This window comes from Haplochromis burtoni, unplaced genomic scaffold (assembly GCF_018398535.1).
Source record: "Haplochromis burtoni strain Fernald_Lab_line unplaced genomic scaffold, NCSU_Asbu1 Contig_8, whole genome shotgun sequence".
In the NCBI taxonomy this organism is placed as follows: Eukaryota; Metazoa; Chordata; class Actinopteri; order Cichliformes; family Cichlidae; genus Haplochromis; species Haplochromis burtoni.
Window position 1 is genome coordinate 626,880 of NW_024582369.1, and position 14,083 is coordinate 640,962.

At 39.8% G+C, this 14,083-nt stretch overlaps 2 protein-coding genes and 1 long non-coding RNA gene across 6 annotated transcripts in view; 1 reads left to right on the top strand and 2 right to left on the bottom strand.

The window, feature by feature from the left end:
• Window positions 1–442: 442 nt before the first annotated feature.
• LOC102313506 lies at window positions 443–2,567 on the bottom strand. The gene is made up of 3 exons (XR_315315.3): window positions 1,695–2,567; window positions 1,502–1,602; window positions 443–600 (listed from the first exon to the last, which is right to left on the bottom strand). It is a non-coding gene; the product is annotated as an uncharacterized LOC102313506 (long non-coding RNA).
• Window positions 2,568–4,256: 1,689 nt separating this feature from the next.
• On the bottom strand, window positions 4,257–9,709 carry LOC102312988 (F-box only protein 30). 2 transcript variants are annotated; one of them, XM_005914564.3, is made up of 3 exons: window positions 9,549–9,709; window positions 5,282–7,411; window positions 4,257–5,090 (listed from the first exon to the last, which is right to left on the bottom strand). In XM_005914564.3, exons 2-3 carry the CDS (start codon window positions 7,358–7,360, stop codon window positions 4,896–4,898), a joined length of 2,274 nt encoding a protein of 757 aa, XP_005914626.1. In that variant the 5' UTR covers window positions 7,361–7,411; window positions 9,549–9,709; the 3' UTR covers window positions 4,257–4,895. The 2 variants fall into 2 exon arrangements, with proteins under 2 accessions (XP_005914626.1, XP_005914627.1); XM_005914565.3 differs by lacking the exon at window positions 9,549–9,709 and adding an exon at window positions 9,349–9,542.
• Window positions 9,710–13,877: 4,168 nt separating this feature from the next.
• grm1a (glutamate receptor, metabotropic 1a) overlaps window positions 13,878–14,083 on the top strand; it is a 35,401-nt gene continuing 35,195 nt past the window's right edge. For all 3 annotated transcript variants that reach the window (XM_042225899.1, XM_005914560.2, XM_042225900.1), the window contains exon 1: window positions 13,878–14,022. The gene's annotated coding sequence lies outside the window, so the exon portion shown is untranslated. The remainder of the gene's footprint in view (window positions 14,023–14,083) is intronic.

The following is a 14,083-nucleotide window of genomic DNA, read 5'->3' on the forward strand; positions in this document are numbered from 1 at the left end:
TAGGGCATCCAGGAGCTGTAGTCAAACTAGAATGAAACATCCATCCATCTTCATCCGCTTTATCCGAGGCCGGGTCGCGGGGGCAGCAGCCTAAGCAGAGAGGCCCAGACCTCCCTCTCCCCAGCCACCTCCTCCAGCTTATCCGGGGGAACACCAAGGCGTTCCCAGGCCAGCCGAGAGATATAATCTCTCCAGCGTGTCCTGGGTCTGCCCCGGGGCCTCCTCCCGGTGGGACATGCCTGGAACACCTCACCCAGGAGGCGCCCAGGGGGCATCCTTGTCAGATGCCCGAACCACCTCAGCTGGCTCCTTTCGATGTGGAGCAGCAGCTGCTCTACTCTGAGCCCCTCCCGGATGGCCGAACTTCTCACCCTATCTCTAAGGGAGAGGCCAGCCACCCTTCGGAGGAAGCTCATTTCTGCCGCTTGTATCTCGTGTATACTTGTGGGAAAGTACCCAAAGCATTCCTGCAAACTTTACTGTCTCCCCAATATTTGGAAGAGTCTCCAATAATGTCGTCATGCTTGACTGCCCCTTTGTGGTTGGAGCAGGTTTGTGAAGCAAGCCTGAGCCATAGGGCATCCAGGAGCTGTAGTCAAACTAGAATGAAACAAGTTTTTATAAATGACTTGCTTTATTTTTTCAAACAAAGGACATAGCTATTGTATCTATGTAAATAAGGGTAGATATCTGTTCTCATGTTAAACATTATCTATCAATATCTTCAGAGCTACAGCAAATTCTATTATTCTTCTATTATGTTTTTCTGATACATAAAGCAAAGGGAATTATAGTCGGAGAGAATAACTGACAAAGCAGATTTTACTAAATGTTTTATATAGTTATATAAATGATAAATGTGGTCCAAGATTTTGCGTGCCATAAGATAAGATAAGATAAAATAAGATAACCTTTATTAGTCCCACATGTGGGAAATTTGTTTTGTCACAGCAGGAAGTGGACAGTGCAAAAGTTATGAGGCAAAAATTAGAATACAATAAGAATAAATACAGTACACAACTGTACAGAATAGAATAAAATAAAATACTATATACAGTAGAATAAAATAAAATAAATATACAATAATAATGATGTGTGTTTTTTGATTTTTGCTTCACCTTATGATAACATTAGGTGAAAGTTGAATATCTGGAAAATGTAGTTGGTTTCAGAATGTGAGAATTTGACAACATTCACATGTTTGCATAAAATCTGATAACTCAGCTTATCACAGCATGATGGGACAATGATCCAAAGAACTGGGTGCAGTAACTTGGAATGACTTGACTCAGCCAAATGCTCCTAAATTTCTTGTAAAATTATGAGGTGTTTCTCTGGATCTGCTGCAGTATGTATCCTTTACAAAAATGCAAACCAGGGAAACATGGAATAGAATAGAGACACTTCTCTGTGGCCAAAAGGCAGCTGAATCAATTCCTTATTGGAGATGCAAAGACTCACTGTACTTGATCAAACATAATTACATAGCGTGCTGTCATACCTGTCCATTATTGAGTGCAGCATGTTGAACTGACACTGTGAAGATCACCATGGTGATAAACTTGATCACCTCCTCAACAGTATTAAAGGATGCCGGAAACCCTGTTAACAGAACGCTCACTGTCAGTCACTATATTTTTCATTATAACCTAGGCTTTATGTGACAAATATAATTAAGGGTATTTATTATTTACCAGAGAGTTTGTTTCCTAAGACGCCGTGTGTAAATATCTCATTGATCCATTCCTGCAGCTCGGTGTCCTTGCACACATCGGATAATAGTGCTATATACTTAACAAAGCTGGTAAAAATATCTACTACTAGCCGAGGGGGGTCTATAACAACCCACAATGGTAATAAAATAGCCCTTGAAAAGTTGGAGCTTGAGGGCAAGAAGTTCAAACTGTTTACGAACAGATACCGATGAATCAACAGTAACATGGAATTTGCTTTTTACATAAATTGCAACACCGCCATCCTTTCTGGGGCGGTCGCAACGGAAAAGATTATAGCCCGTTTTGTCTTTGTCAGTAATCAATTTTGTAAGCCAGGTTTCTAATAATATGAGAATATCGGTATCTAACTCTCTCATCCAAATTTTCACAAAATCAAGTTTGGGAAGAAGACTTCTGACATTTCAATGAGTGATACCAAGACCTGTTCGAGTTTTAAAATCACAAGGAGTACTTAAGCATTTGCAATCTGGACCGGGATTAGGTTGCACATTTCCAGATAAAAGAAGCAGAAGAACAATAAAACATTTTCTTTTTACACATATTGGAATAAATAAATCAGTTAAATCAGTTGAAATGAGATCTCTGCTGATGATCACGTTTGAGAAGCTTCTAAAAGATGTAAAATCCCACCTTGTTCCCTTTGAGAGGAGTAAGAAGTATGGTTTCTCTTGCTCCACAGACTGTTTCTGCACCTCATGTAGACAAAAAGCTGTCAATAAAAGCAATAAAGGAAAAAAAGACTACCGAGGATAACATGCTGACTGACGGATAGACCTGGTAGACCTGTGGTAGAGCCTGGTTGTGGCCTGCTAGGTGATGGTGGAGCCTGGCTGTGGGCTGCTGGCTGGACCTGCTAGCTGATGGTGGAGGCTGGCTGTGGGCTGATGGTGGAGCCTGGCTGTGGGCTGCTGGCTGGACCAGCTAGATGATTGGTTGGCTTGTTCTGCTTATTCTGTTAATTTAATCTTCACTTGCTAATGATGTTTCACTATATGATCCCGGGAGGAGAAACAAATCCCTTTGGGGTTGCATTAGGAAGTGCATCCGGCAAAAAACCCCCTGCTAAATTAAACATGTAAAGCTACCCACTGTGACAACCTCTTGTGAATAAGGAAGCAGCATTTAGTATATTATATCTCTGTAGTAGAAGTTGGGGATTGAGTCCAGACTTTGCAGTGATGTTATCTGGCCAACAGATGGAGCTGTAGCTCATTTTAGTCAGACTTCTTTCCCATACCTGCAAGTAGGTAGGATGAGCAGCTGTACAGACACTGAGGAAACATGTTTTTCATGAACCGTTTGATCCTGTCAGACCCAAAAGAGAATAATTATTATTAGTTAAATATAATTAATAATCAAAAACATTAGTAGTAGTTTTTAATTAATGTACTTTTTGAATTAAGAATAATCTAAATGCAAATGTAAAATATAAATACACTGATGCTAAATCTAGTACTAGACGCAAAAGAAATATTTTCACACAATTATAAAATGTAGATGATTTTTATCACTGAGTAAATACCACAGTTTTCCTGTATTTTCACCAGGAGAATATAAATACTGTTGGTATTTGTTTATGAATATTTTAATGCTGATATTTGACTAGAAAAAGAAGTGGTGAAAATGTTTTATAATTAATTTAGCTGAGGTTAATCTAAATTATACCGTAAATGTTATTCTAGAGTTGATGACAATAAGAGATGTAGCTATAGTTTTTAAATGCAGTTTTTTCATAGATTGCAATTATGGCCAAAAAAATCTGCAAACTGCTGCCGATTTATTGGCAGCACAGCCAGAATGAAACCTCCTGTTCCACCACATGCCAAAGGTGCTCTACTGGGTTGAGGTCTGGTGACTGTGAAGGACATTTGAGTACAACGACCTCATTTCCACATTCAAGGCACCAGTTTGGGATGAAATCGGCTTTGCGACATTGGCGTTATCCTGCCGGAAGCAGCCATTGGAAGATGGGTACACTATTTAAATAATGCTCAATCCGTACCAAGAGGCCAAAAGTGTCCCAAGAAACTGTCCCACACACTATCACACCACTAGCAGTGGTCCGAGTTGTTGATACAAGTCAGGATGAATCATGCTTTCATGTTTACAGACATGTATTGCAGCAGAAATGGAGACTCATGAGACGATTTTCAAATATTATAATGTCCAATTTTGGTGAGCCTCTGCAAATTGTAGCCTCAGTTTTCAGTTTGTACCTGACTGGAGTAACACCCGGTGGCGTCATCTGATACTATAGTTCTGTTTCGAAATTTGCCATGTGTTTAGGGAACACATGGCAAACACATGTCCAGGGAACTGATGCTCACTTGATATTTTGAAGACCATCCTCTTTAAACTCAAGAGATGGTTCTGCAGGAAATACCAGTAGATCAACAGTTTCTGAAATACTAGTTTTAGAAAGACAGCTATGCAATTTTAATTAATAATTTAACTGTGATTTAACTATACTAGCCTAGTTACAGTAGTAGAAATAAATAAATGAAACAAACCCTCCAAAAATAAGAAATAACTTTACAAAAATTGTAAAGACTTTATTAAACTGTATTAAAGCACATGCATTTCTGTGTTATCCATCTGTTTACACTCACATTCGGACATCCTACATACCCAGACAACAAGTTTGCACTTGGCTGACACTTAAAGAGATCAGAGCTATATCATTTAGGGTCACTGAAGAGGGAATAGCAAATATTATATAAAGTGCTAGCATACCTTCTGACAGACAGAAATTATGCAAACAAACAAAAACAACAATCTGCTTTTCCCCATGGCTACTACTGAAAGGCAAGAGTGTGAAAACATTTAAATTCCTGTTAATATAGATATCATATCACATAGAATAATATAAATCCACTGTGCATATCTGTACTCAAGAAAATATAGATCATCTTATCAGAATAAGTGCGCATTTTCAGATCATATCCATGCGAAGTGAAATGTTTGTTTTATTTCTCTCTCTCCACAGGGACCTCAAACACACACACAACAAACCTGGCAAGTGAAGTGTTTTCATTAAGGCTTCTTCATAATCTAGTGTGATGCAGGAAGAGATTTATTTTATTTTTTTTTTTTTAGTTGCAGCATTCACAGATTACGGCAGTGAATCTCATGCAGCTTTGACTGGTCGGTTGTGTTTGGTCAGATGTTAACATGGCGTAGGACGCGACGGAGTGAGTGTCCATCCCGTGCGGTGCACATGGCGGGAAGGGGTACAGGCTCGGTCTTGTGCTCCACATTGTTGAAGTGGCACTTCTTAAGGTGGTTCGACATGCTGGGGACGTCAGTGAAGCCCCACGATAACACCGGGCTGAAGGCAGTGCTGAATCGCCAAACCTGGGTTAGTAAATAAAAAAAGTAGTTTTTGATTTATTATCTTTAAAATCTGGCCTTTTATATATTACTTTGCATTTAATATAGGTAGTACGATAGCTATATACATTGGTGCTAACAAGAAATTTTAATAACTATTTTAGAGAAATAGTTAAACACCAGTATACAGTACAGTACACTGGATTTCTGCTTACTTTATTTTTCGTCTGCCATGACACAGTGCCATGAGGACCAGGGCTTTGTCTTCGCTCCCACTGCAGGTCCACTACACCCCTGGTCTGAAGGAGGCTGGCACACACTTCCCTCATAGTCCTTGATACCAATGACAGCTGGCACAAGCTGAAACTGTCCAGGAATCCAGCTATGTGCCACAGTATCTCAATAGGAAGCCCACTAAACTGGTCTGACTGGGAGTCACCTGGAAGTTTTGCTTTAGGGCAAGGCTGGACTCCAAAGGATTTGAGGTGCCTGTCATGAATCACCTTTGCCCCCTGGACAGATGGGTAAAATCTTCTTTGGGAAAACGTGCAGCCATAATATGCCAGGGGGCAGCGTTGCTCCATCCAACCATTGAGACCAGCGTGAATGTCACCGTGGACATTTGTGAAATGGGATGAAAACTGGTCCCGGCGGAATGACTGACCACAGACAAAGGGGAACATATGCTGGTAGCGGGGGTTAGGAGGGAGGTAACGGTTATGAGGGACTGCCTCGACCTCCAGAGCTTCCAGGACGAGACCTAAGCGGAGGGTACGGAAAGGGCTGGGGTAGGAGATCTGTGGGGCAGCATGGTCGCAGGCAGAAGCAGAGGCCATGTCACCCACTCTGGTGTTAGTGACTAAGATTGCAGCAGGAAAGGTGAAAGTCTGTGTGCCAAAGTTAACATGGTAACCATCAATATAGACTGTATCAGAGATCCTTCTGCACTCTCTAGACTCCTCTAAACAGAAGAGCAGGGCTGCTGTGATCAGATCGATCTCTCCTAGACCCATGGGGTCGTCATCCTGCTCTAGCTCTGAAGTATCCACTGCCTTGTCCTCCATTACGGGTTGGAACCTAGACAATGACCTGCCTGGAGTGATACCCATCTGACCATTAGAAAATGAAGATTGGCTTGGGCCCCTAAAGGTCTGGTAGTTCCTCTTGACCCCATGGTTTTCTGAAAGAAAGAGCCCTCTATCTTCTAGAACGATATGACCAGCCCTCTGTGCCACAGGCCTTCTGACATGGAGTGGAGGTGCCATTTGACGGGCAAGTAATTCTTGAGAGTCATCAGCATGCAAGTTATCTTGAACTTCAATGGGACAGGCCGTCTCAAGACAAGCCTCAGGTGCCCCTAAAAATGGTCCATTGGCTGTATTCACAATCATTACGTCTGTTTCGTTTAGAGACCCATTTCCACTCAAGCAGCTTGAACAAACACTTTCCTCCTCAATGCCGCTTTTATGCAAACTATCTGAAGCTGCAGGTGTTTCGTCTTCCAGTCCATTCTGAAAGTCTCCATTGTTGCTCAATCTACTTTTCTGTACAGCAGCTTCTTTGTTCACACGCTCTGCGCTGGTTTCACCAGAGCTGGCACTGCTAACAAAGTCTAAAGCAGCAGCTAAGCTTCTTGCAGTCTCAACTGTGGCCTCATACAGTTTACCAAAGTGCTCTTCATTCAAGCCATTAATTCCACTGAAAATTTTCTCCTTTGCTGAGCCTGGTGGGTGTGGCTGTGCTTGATGAGTGGCTGGCAGCGGGGAAGGTGACTGAATAAATGAGGAGGCCTTAGGAGCACATGTTTGTAAAGTGGAGTGTGTCGCTCTGTTCTCTTTACTAACACTGACAAGTGGCTCTCCTTGTGCAGTAGGTGCCATGGCAATGACCTTGAGGGACTCCAGCAGTGTACGCTGGTCCTGAAGGGCAAGTGCCATGTCCAGCTGCTCTACCTCTTCCACACCACGGCTCAGGCTTTCATAGGAAGTATAATCCAGGCAACTAACAGGCCATCTGTTCCACTCCATAGTACAGCACACAAGTCCAGCTGGACACACTTCCAGGTGAGCATACATCTGGTTGCGCACCAGGGTGGCGGGGCAACCATATCCACTGTTTAGGCAAGGAATCCTCATCAGTGGGCACATAAGTTGATGTTCATCCACTTTGCAGGAGTGAAAAACAGCCCCACAAAGCAAAGGACACGTTATAAGCTCGCAAGAAACTCCTGTTTCAGCTTTGACCGTGCACCTCTGGTTAAAACAGGAAATACAGTGAACATGGTCCTCTTCCATCTTCAGACCAGAGTGATGGGGAGTGACTCTGGAAGAAGACAGTCCACAGTCCTGCCAAAAGATCAAATGCAGTAAGTGTAGGGCGACGACACATTAGCAACAAAGTCGACTGCTTTAATACAGTATCGGAGCTCGAGTCAAAAAGCAACAGAATGCAGTGTGATATTATTACAATACAGTAAATGACGAAACCAAGATTTTTTTTATTTTTTGCTATATTTTGCGTTTTACAATTAGAATAAATAGCATCATCTTGAAAAGACAGTTCACAATGGTCACTGGGAATATACCTGCTAACAACAATAACTGACATGTACGCCATCTCGGCACCACATGAAGTATGTTGCACATTGCATAACTGCATTTACTACAGCTGTTCTTTCTAAATGAGAAATATTAAAGATAAAAGAATTAAAAAAAAAAAAAAAAGTAGCCATCTGAGCCCTTGCTTGCACACATAAAACAAAGGAAACTATAAAATCAGTATTATGCTGTCCTAGAGTTTTAGTCAAGTCTTGAAAGGTTGTTACAACTACAACAAACCAGTAGATGTCACACATGAGAGCCATGCCTCAGTACTAAAGATCTTTATTTCAACCAAATAGCATGTAAGCAAAGCATCAAAGCTTCTTAAAAGTGCAACAAGAAAAGTAGGTAATACAACAGAAATGCTATTTCTAGGTAGCAGAAACTGCATTTAAAAGAGACTTTTACTGTAGTTCATTGCAGTATATTTCAAAAGAAGTGTACGAACCGTTTTAATTTATTGTCACATATTATTTCATGAAAGAGCAGCGCATTATACTTGCCCCCTCTGCATACAACATAACATGCCTCATATGAATGCACTGGGGAAAAAAATCAGTAGTTACAAAGCAAACCTAAATATTCTGCAGTTTTCTTCTTTCCATGAATGAAGCCTGCATGGCAACTGTGAAACAGTGCCCTCTCTGCTAAAGAATAACAAACTCAGCTGCAGTCACGTGACACACCTAAAAGGCTGTCTCATACAGTACCTTATTAGGAAAATTCCCTGGTCAGTGCAGGACGTTAAAACGTTTTCTTTTTCACATTTTGGACAGGAGAATAACATATCTCCCTAATTTTGTGCATGATTTGAGTCGGCAGTGTGTTCGGTTTATAAAATGTTACAAATGAACTTATACTGAAAAACAGCATACTCGTTTTGAGTATAATAAACACATTGCTGTATCTATTATGTCATTCACTGGCAAGGCTCCAAAAAAAATCTTACAAAACAAATAAATTGTATTAAATCAAATTTAGGAGCAAAATAAATCTTCATCTTTAAGAATCTACATAGCCAGTGTAATTCCACTGTTGCACTAGCATTTGATAGTGCACTTAAAGTTTAACTTCCTACGGGCATAAAATGCAAAAGTGTGTTGGCTCATAATGAATGATTCTAGATTATATTAAAGACTTTAACAGAAGTTGTGAACAGAACACATTAAATAAAGTTATTTTGTAGCCAGAGATCAGCTAGTGACATCTTTAAGAGTAGAAAACACGTCTAAAATGTATCCAACGAAGCTGGACATGTAGAAAGGACACTTACGGTGCAGCCATTTTTAAATCTCACGTGTAAAAAGATTAAAAGCAAAACAAAACAAAAAAAACCCCTGATGCCAGTGGCAAGTTACTCAGAGCATCTGTTTCTGTAACCACTTCAGGCAAACGAGTGAATGCAAACAAATCCATTGGAAAGTTAAACGCTACCCCGTCACTTCTAAACCTTGCAGCATGTATAAATACATAACCAAACACGCGACTAACATCCACAATATTTTAACAAAACAATACTAGTTACTTTTTTTTTTAGCCAGCATCTCTTTTCAGATGTCTGACCCAAATAAAGCGCATTCACTGACAACAAACGTAACACAAAAACACAGCGTGGCTAGATTAATGTTCCTCGCTAAGTTTACTTAAAACAAGAGCAAAAAAAGACGAGAAGCTTTCACTACCGTGTACAGTAGTATATTACGAGTCCAGTGCTGCAAGCTTGTTTGTTGTCATCAGCTCCTTCACCATCAAATCAACTTGTTTTTGTAACAATGGCAGGCAGGCTCATACTGTTAGCTAACAACAGCTAGCTAGCTCGGAAGTTGAACGGTTCAAAACAACAGCGGTATAAACCCGGGCTAGCATGCAGGGCACTTCTTACCTGATCGTAATGTTGGCAGCAAAAAGTCCGATCAAAAGTATTTAAAAAAATTACAACAAACCCAGCTGTTAACTGCAGTTACGGCTATAGAGAAAGTGCTAATGATAGCCAGTAGCTAGCTACATATCCTCTCAGCCTTTCTCTTTTTTTTGTGTTCAAAACTTTATTGACCAAAGCGCACATCAAAGAAAAAAAAAAAGCTGAGAATAATCACGGGAGTTGCCTACATAGGTGCGACATGGAGTTTTGCAACGATGTTAAAAGCAAACAATACTGAAAAACTGGTGTTTTTAACTGAACAATTAATCTAAACTTTTTTAAAAAAGGACACATTATGGTCATTGTTTAGTTCCACTTATACATCATGACATCTATAATAACTATGACAGGATAAACCTGTACTGTTATGTCATGGGTTATTTTGACATTGTAGCATTAAAATTTGTAAAACCTATAAAAATGTATTTTGGAAGCACAAACATATATCATAGGAACACACAAATGTTACTTCAGTAATGCGTGTATATCACTTTAATGATGTGTTTAATAATGTGATTAGAGAGAGAGAGAGAGAGAGAGAGAGATAAATTGTTTGGAGTACAATATTTACAACAATTGTAAATAGAAGGAGAAAGTAACAACATCCAATTACACTGAAACAATACTTTAGTAAAGTTCCTGATGGAATGTACTGAGTTACATTCCACTGCTGATTCTATACGTGCTGCCATCCAATGGTGTTGGGTTCTGTAAGATTAACAGGATTTTCGTCCAACACCAGTGATAAGGATGGACAAGAGGGTCCAATAATTAAGTTAAGTTCAGCTTCAATTCATTATAAACTGCAAGTCTAACTAACAAAACTGGCATATTACATCATACAAACCTGATTATTTTATATAGATTAAACCATAGTAAAAAAAGATTTTTTCCAATAATAACTTGTATTCCTTGTTTGCTTCTGTTCAGCAATTTCTGGATACCTTACAATGTACTGTGTATGAACTGATGACGGAAGCTCCTTAATGTGTACCGGATATTTATTTTATTTGTTCATTTTATTATGTCTGCGTGGAAAAAAATAGCTTACAAATAAATTTGCTGGCCTTAAGTCCACAAAACATTACAAATATGACTTAAACGATCATTAGAAAGAAGATTACTGATTTTCCCATGTGCTGGTGATTCTAACTTTTTCGAAAAAGTAAGAAAATGAATAACCTGCTAAACTGAAAATTGCTCCTCTTTAAAAACAGAAGTAATATAAACTTTTGGGTCTGATATGTCCAAGAGAATGCAGCTTTACAAACATTTTTCAACTAACATGCAGTAATTGCTAACAAACAGGAGAGGTCACTGTTGCACTGTTGTTTTTGTTAAGCCTCCTCCTAGGTGGAAAAAGATGGACTGTGCCTCACTTTATTGCTGTTAACAGAAGGACGTGCCACGTTTAGAGGTCGAGGCCACCTACATAACAGCACCACAGGACCCGGGGGAGCTGACTCATGGACACATCAAAGCTGAGCAGAACTGAATACACCTGTCACGAGGTGCTGAAACAAACCCATGCAGTGGGAATATTGCTGTTTTACATCATATCAACATCATATCAACCGAAGTCTCACTGTCATTTAATTTAAAGAACTAAATAAAACAAACAAAATGCATTCAGGTCCACTCAGGTTGAGGTCTGGACTTTGACTGGGTTATTGCAACATCTTGTTTCTTTTGTTTTTTTTAACTATTCTGTTGCAGATTTACTGCTGTATTTGGGATCATTGTCCAGTTGCATAATCCAGTTTAGGCCAAGATCTAGTTGTTGGACAGATGGCCTCGCATCTGACTCTAGAGGAGTTTATGGTTGACTCAGTGACTGCAAGGTGTACAAGCCCTTTGACTGCAAAACAAGCCCAAATCATTGCCAGTCTGCCACCGTGCTTAAGGGATGAGTTGAGGTGTTTGTGCTGATATGCCTTGTCTGATTTTCTCCAAATGTGGTTCTGTGCATTAAAGACAAACATCTCCACTTTGATCTTTTCTGTCCAAAGGATTTTATTCCAGAAGTCTTGTGGGTTGTTCAGATGCAACTTGACAAACCAAGGCTGTACTGCGATCTTCTTTTCACTTCCAAACAAGCGACACTTGTCCTGTCTTTTTCTAATTGTGACCTTTAACATTAAACATACTAACTGACGCTTGTAGATTCTGAGATGTAGCTCATGGGTTTTTGCACCTTAATGCTCTAGACCAGCAAACTGCCAAAACGTTGGCTTTTATAAAAGTGCTCACACTTATTGATGATCGATTAATTGAGTCCATTTAATTTTAATTTTATAGAGGGTTGTAGTCTATACTACTTAGTTTTTCACAGAACTGTGAAAACTTTCTTGGTCTTTGTAGATTATTTTTAATTCTCACTTCACCCACCCCCACCAACCTGAAAACCATGTCTATCTGTGCACATTCACGAGGGGGTTAATGTAAAATATTTCAACAAGAAAACAGATATTTATGTATCATCTTTTCACTGTTGCTTATTAAGCAGTTCTTATTTTCTGTCTTTAAGAGAGGCTATCAATCGTCTGCTCTGGATGAGAAGGGCAGACATTGCTGCAAGCGGAACAAAATAAGGACTAGTAACATAAGACTTTTCAAAACATTGATTGATGACAGTAAGGTTTTGAAGATGTAAAATAGCTAGGTAAGAGTGTTTTGTGGGTGATTTATCTATTTATTTTTTTTTTGTAATGTCTCTTTTTGCAAGCATAAGCAGCCACTGTATTAATAGCAGAAGGTGGAAACAATGCAAACTCTAAATCAGGAATGTCAAACTCATTTTGCATCATAGGTGACTTTAATCCTAAGTGGGCCGGACCTATAAAAAACATGATAAATGTGTAAAATTACAGAAAAGGTTCCAGCAAATATTTTTCCCAGACTGTCTTATAATTATAAACTATAAAGTTTTCATTTTCACAGAAAATGTCCTTTTTTTGGACTCAGTGTAAGAAGCGACGTATATATGTGGTATGAATCCAACTAAAGGGAAAGGATATAATTTGAAAAGCTGTAAAATACAATTAAAAGTTCACATTTTCTAAAGCTGTCCTGTCTTGGCTTTGCCGATTTTGGCCTTATGTATGACACCCCTGATCTAAATGGACATCAAACATACAATACCCAGTTTATAAAATAAATTTAAGGGTTTTTTTTCTTATCTGTTTTTACTAATATTGCATAATCTAAATAATATCACTCTTAAGTGGTTGCTACAAAGCCTTGCGGTCCACCCACTCAGGCTGAAGTCCCCGCCCACAGCTGGCCGTAGTATCCAGCAGTGTCTCCTTCTTAAACATGTCACTTCTATTCAGGTTCAATATCAGATGCTCGCTCCCGGAGCCCCGGGCACCAGGAATGGCAGTAGTGACGCCTTTGTATAAGTTTATTTTTGATTCATACCGCCTGGCGTGAGTCACGACAAGGGCCCACTACTTGAGAATACATGCCTCTCGGGAGGGAAACCTTTGCTTATCATAATGGATGGGTAAAGATGAAACAATTACTAAATTCACTCGCAATTTCGCCAGATTTGAGCGAAATTATTTCAGAGTCCTCTCTGTAATCATAACTCACAGGGAATAATTATTTAAAAATACATAAAAAAAAATTGATCTTACGTCCTAATGGCAGCTCTTTGAATCTGCTTAAGGGTCGAAAAGCTGAGATCCGTGGCCGGTTTTGTTGACCTAATGACTGATAAGTCATCGAGCTCCTTCAACCGAACGCTAGGTGGCGCAACAGACTCTACTCCGTGCTAAAAACATCCAGGGCTTATTTTTCGTGCTGGAGCCAGAGGCCTCAAGTAAACTCAAGTGAGTGGAGATATGAGAAGCAGGCTCCTCTCTGTTTGTTGTTTGCACTTCTCAGCTCAACGTCCTAAAACTCTCTTCAGCTGTCAAATGCTCAAAATGGTGTGTAACGCCAGACTTCAGACTAATCTGATGTTCTTTCTCCCTTTCAAAATAAAGCAAGTGACAAAATACAAGTTAATTGAAATAATGATATGCAAAAGCCTGTATCCAACATAAACATCCACACACACATGAACAACTACAGAATAGATTTTTAGTGCCCTGCTCACCTGACGTCACAAAATGCTCAGAATATGAATTTTTTTTTTGTGCATTATGTTTAAATACAGATTTTGCTCATATGCTCGTATTCTTATCTCTCATAAAACATTGCAAGATTTATGGGCTTAGACACGGGGAGGGGGAGGGGGAAGGGGTGACACTTGCAGGGGGGATGTTCATTTTCATGTTTGGAGTCGAGAGAGCAAGCAAGAAATACGAGAGAGAGAGAGAGACGGAGAGAAAGAGAGAGAGGGGGAAGAGAGAGACTCAAGTCTAATACCGCCGAAGACCACGCGCTACAGAAGACGGATGAAGGCACGCGACATGTCTCAAGGATTCAGGTAAGTTTTAACACACCAGGAAAAAAACATGTTTGAATGTGCATGGTGTTTGTAGCAGAAT

Excerpts from the sequence above, each read along its gene's own strand:
- LOC102312988 (XM_005914564.3), bottom strand. The coding sequence starts at position 7,360 with ATGGAAGAGGACCATGTTCACTGTATTTCCTGTTTTAACCAGAGGTGC. Across the intron at positions 5,091-5,281 it reads CATGGCAGACGAAAAATAAA|GTTTGGCGATTCAGCACTGC; the intron begins GTAAGCAGAAAT and ends TTACTAACCCAG.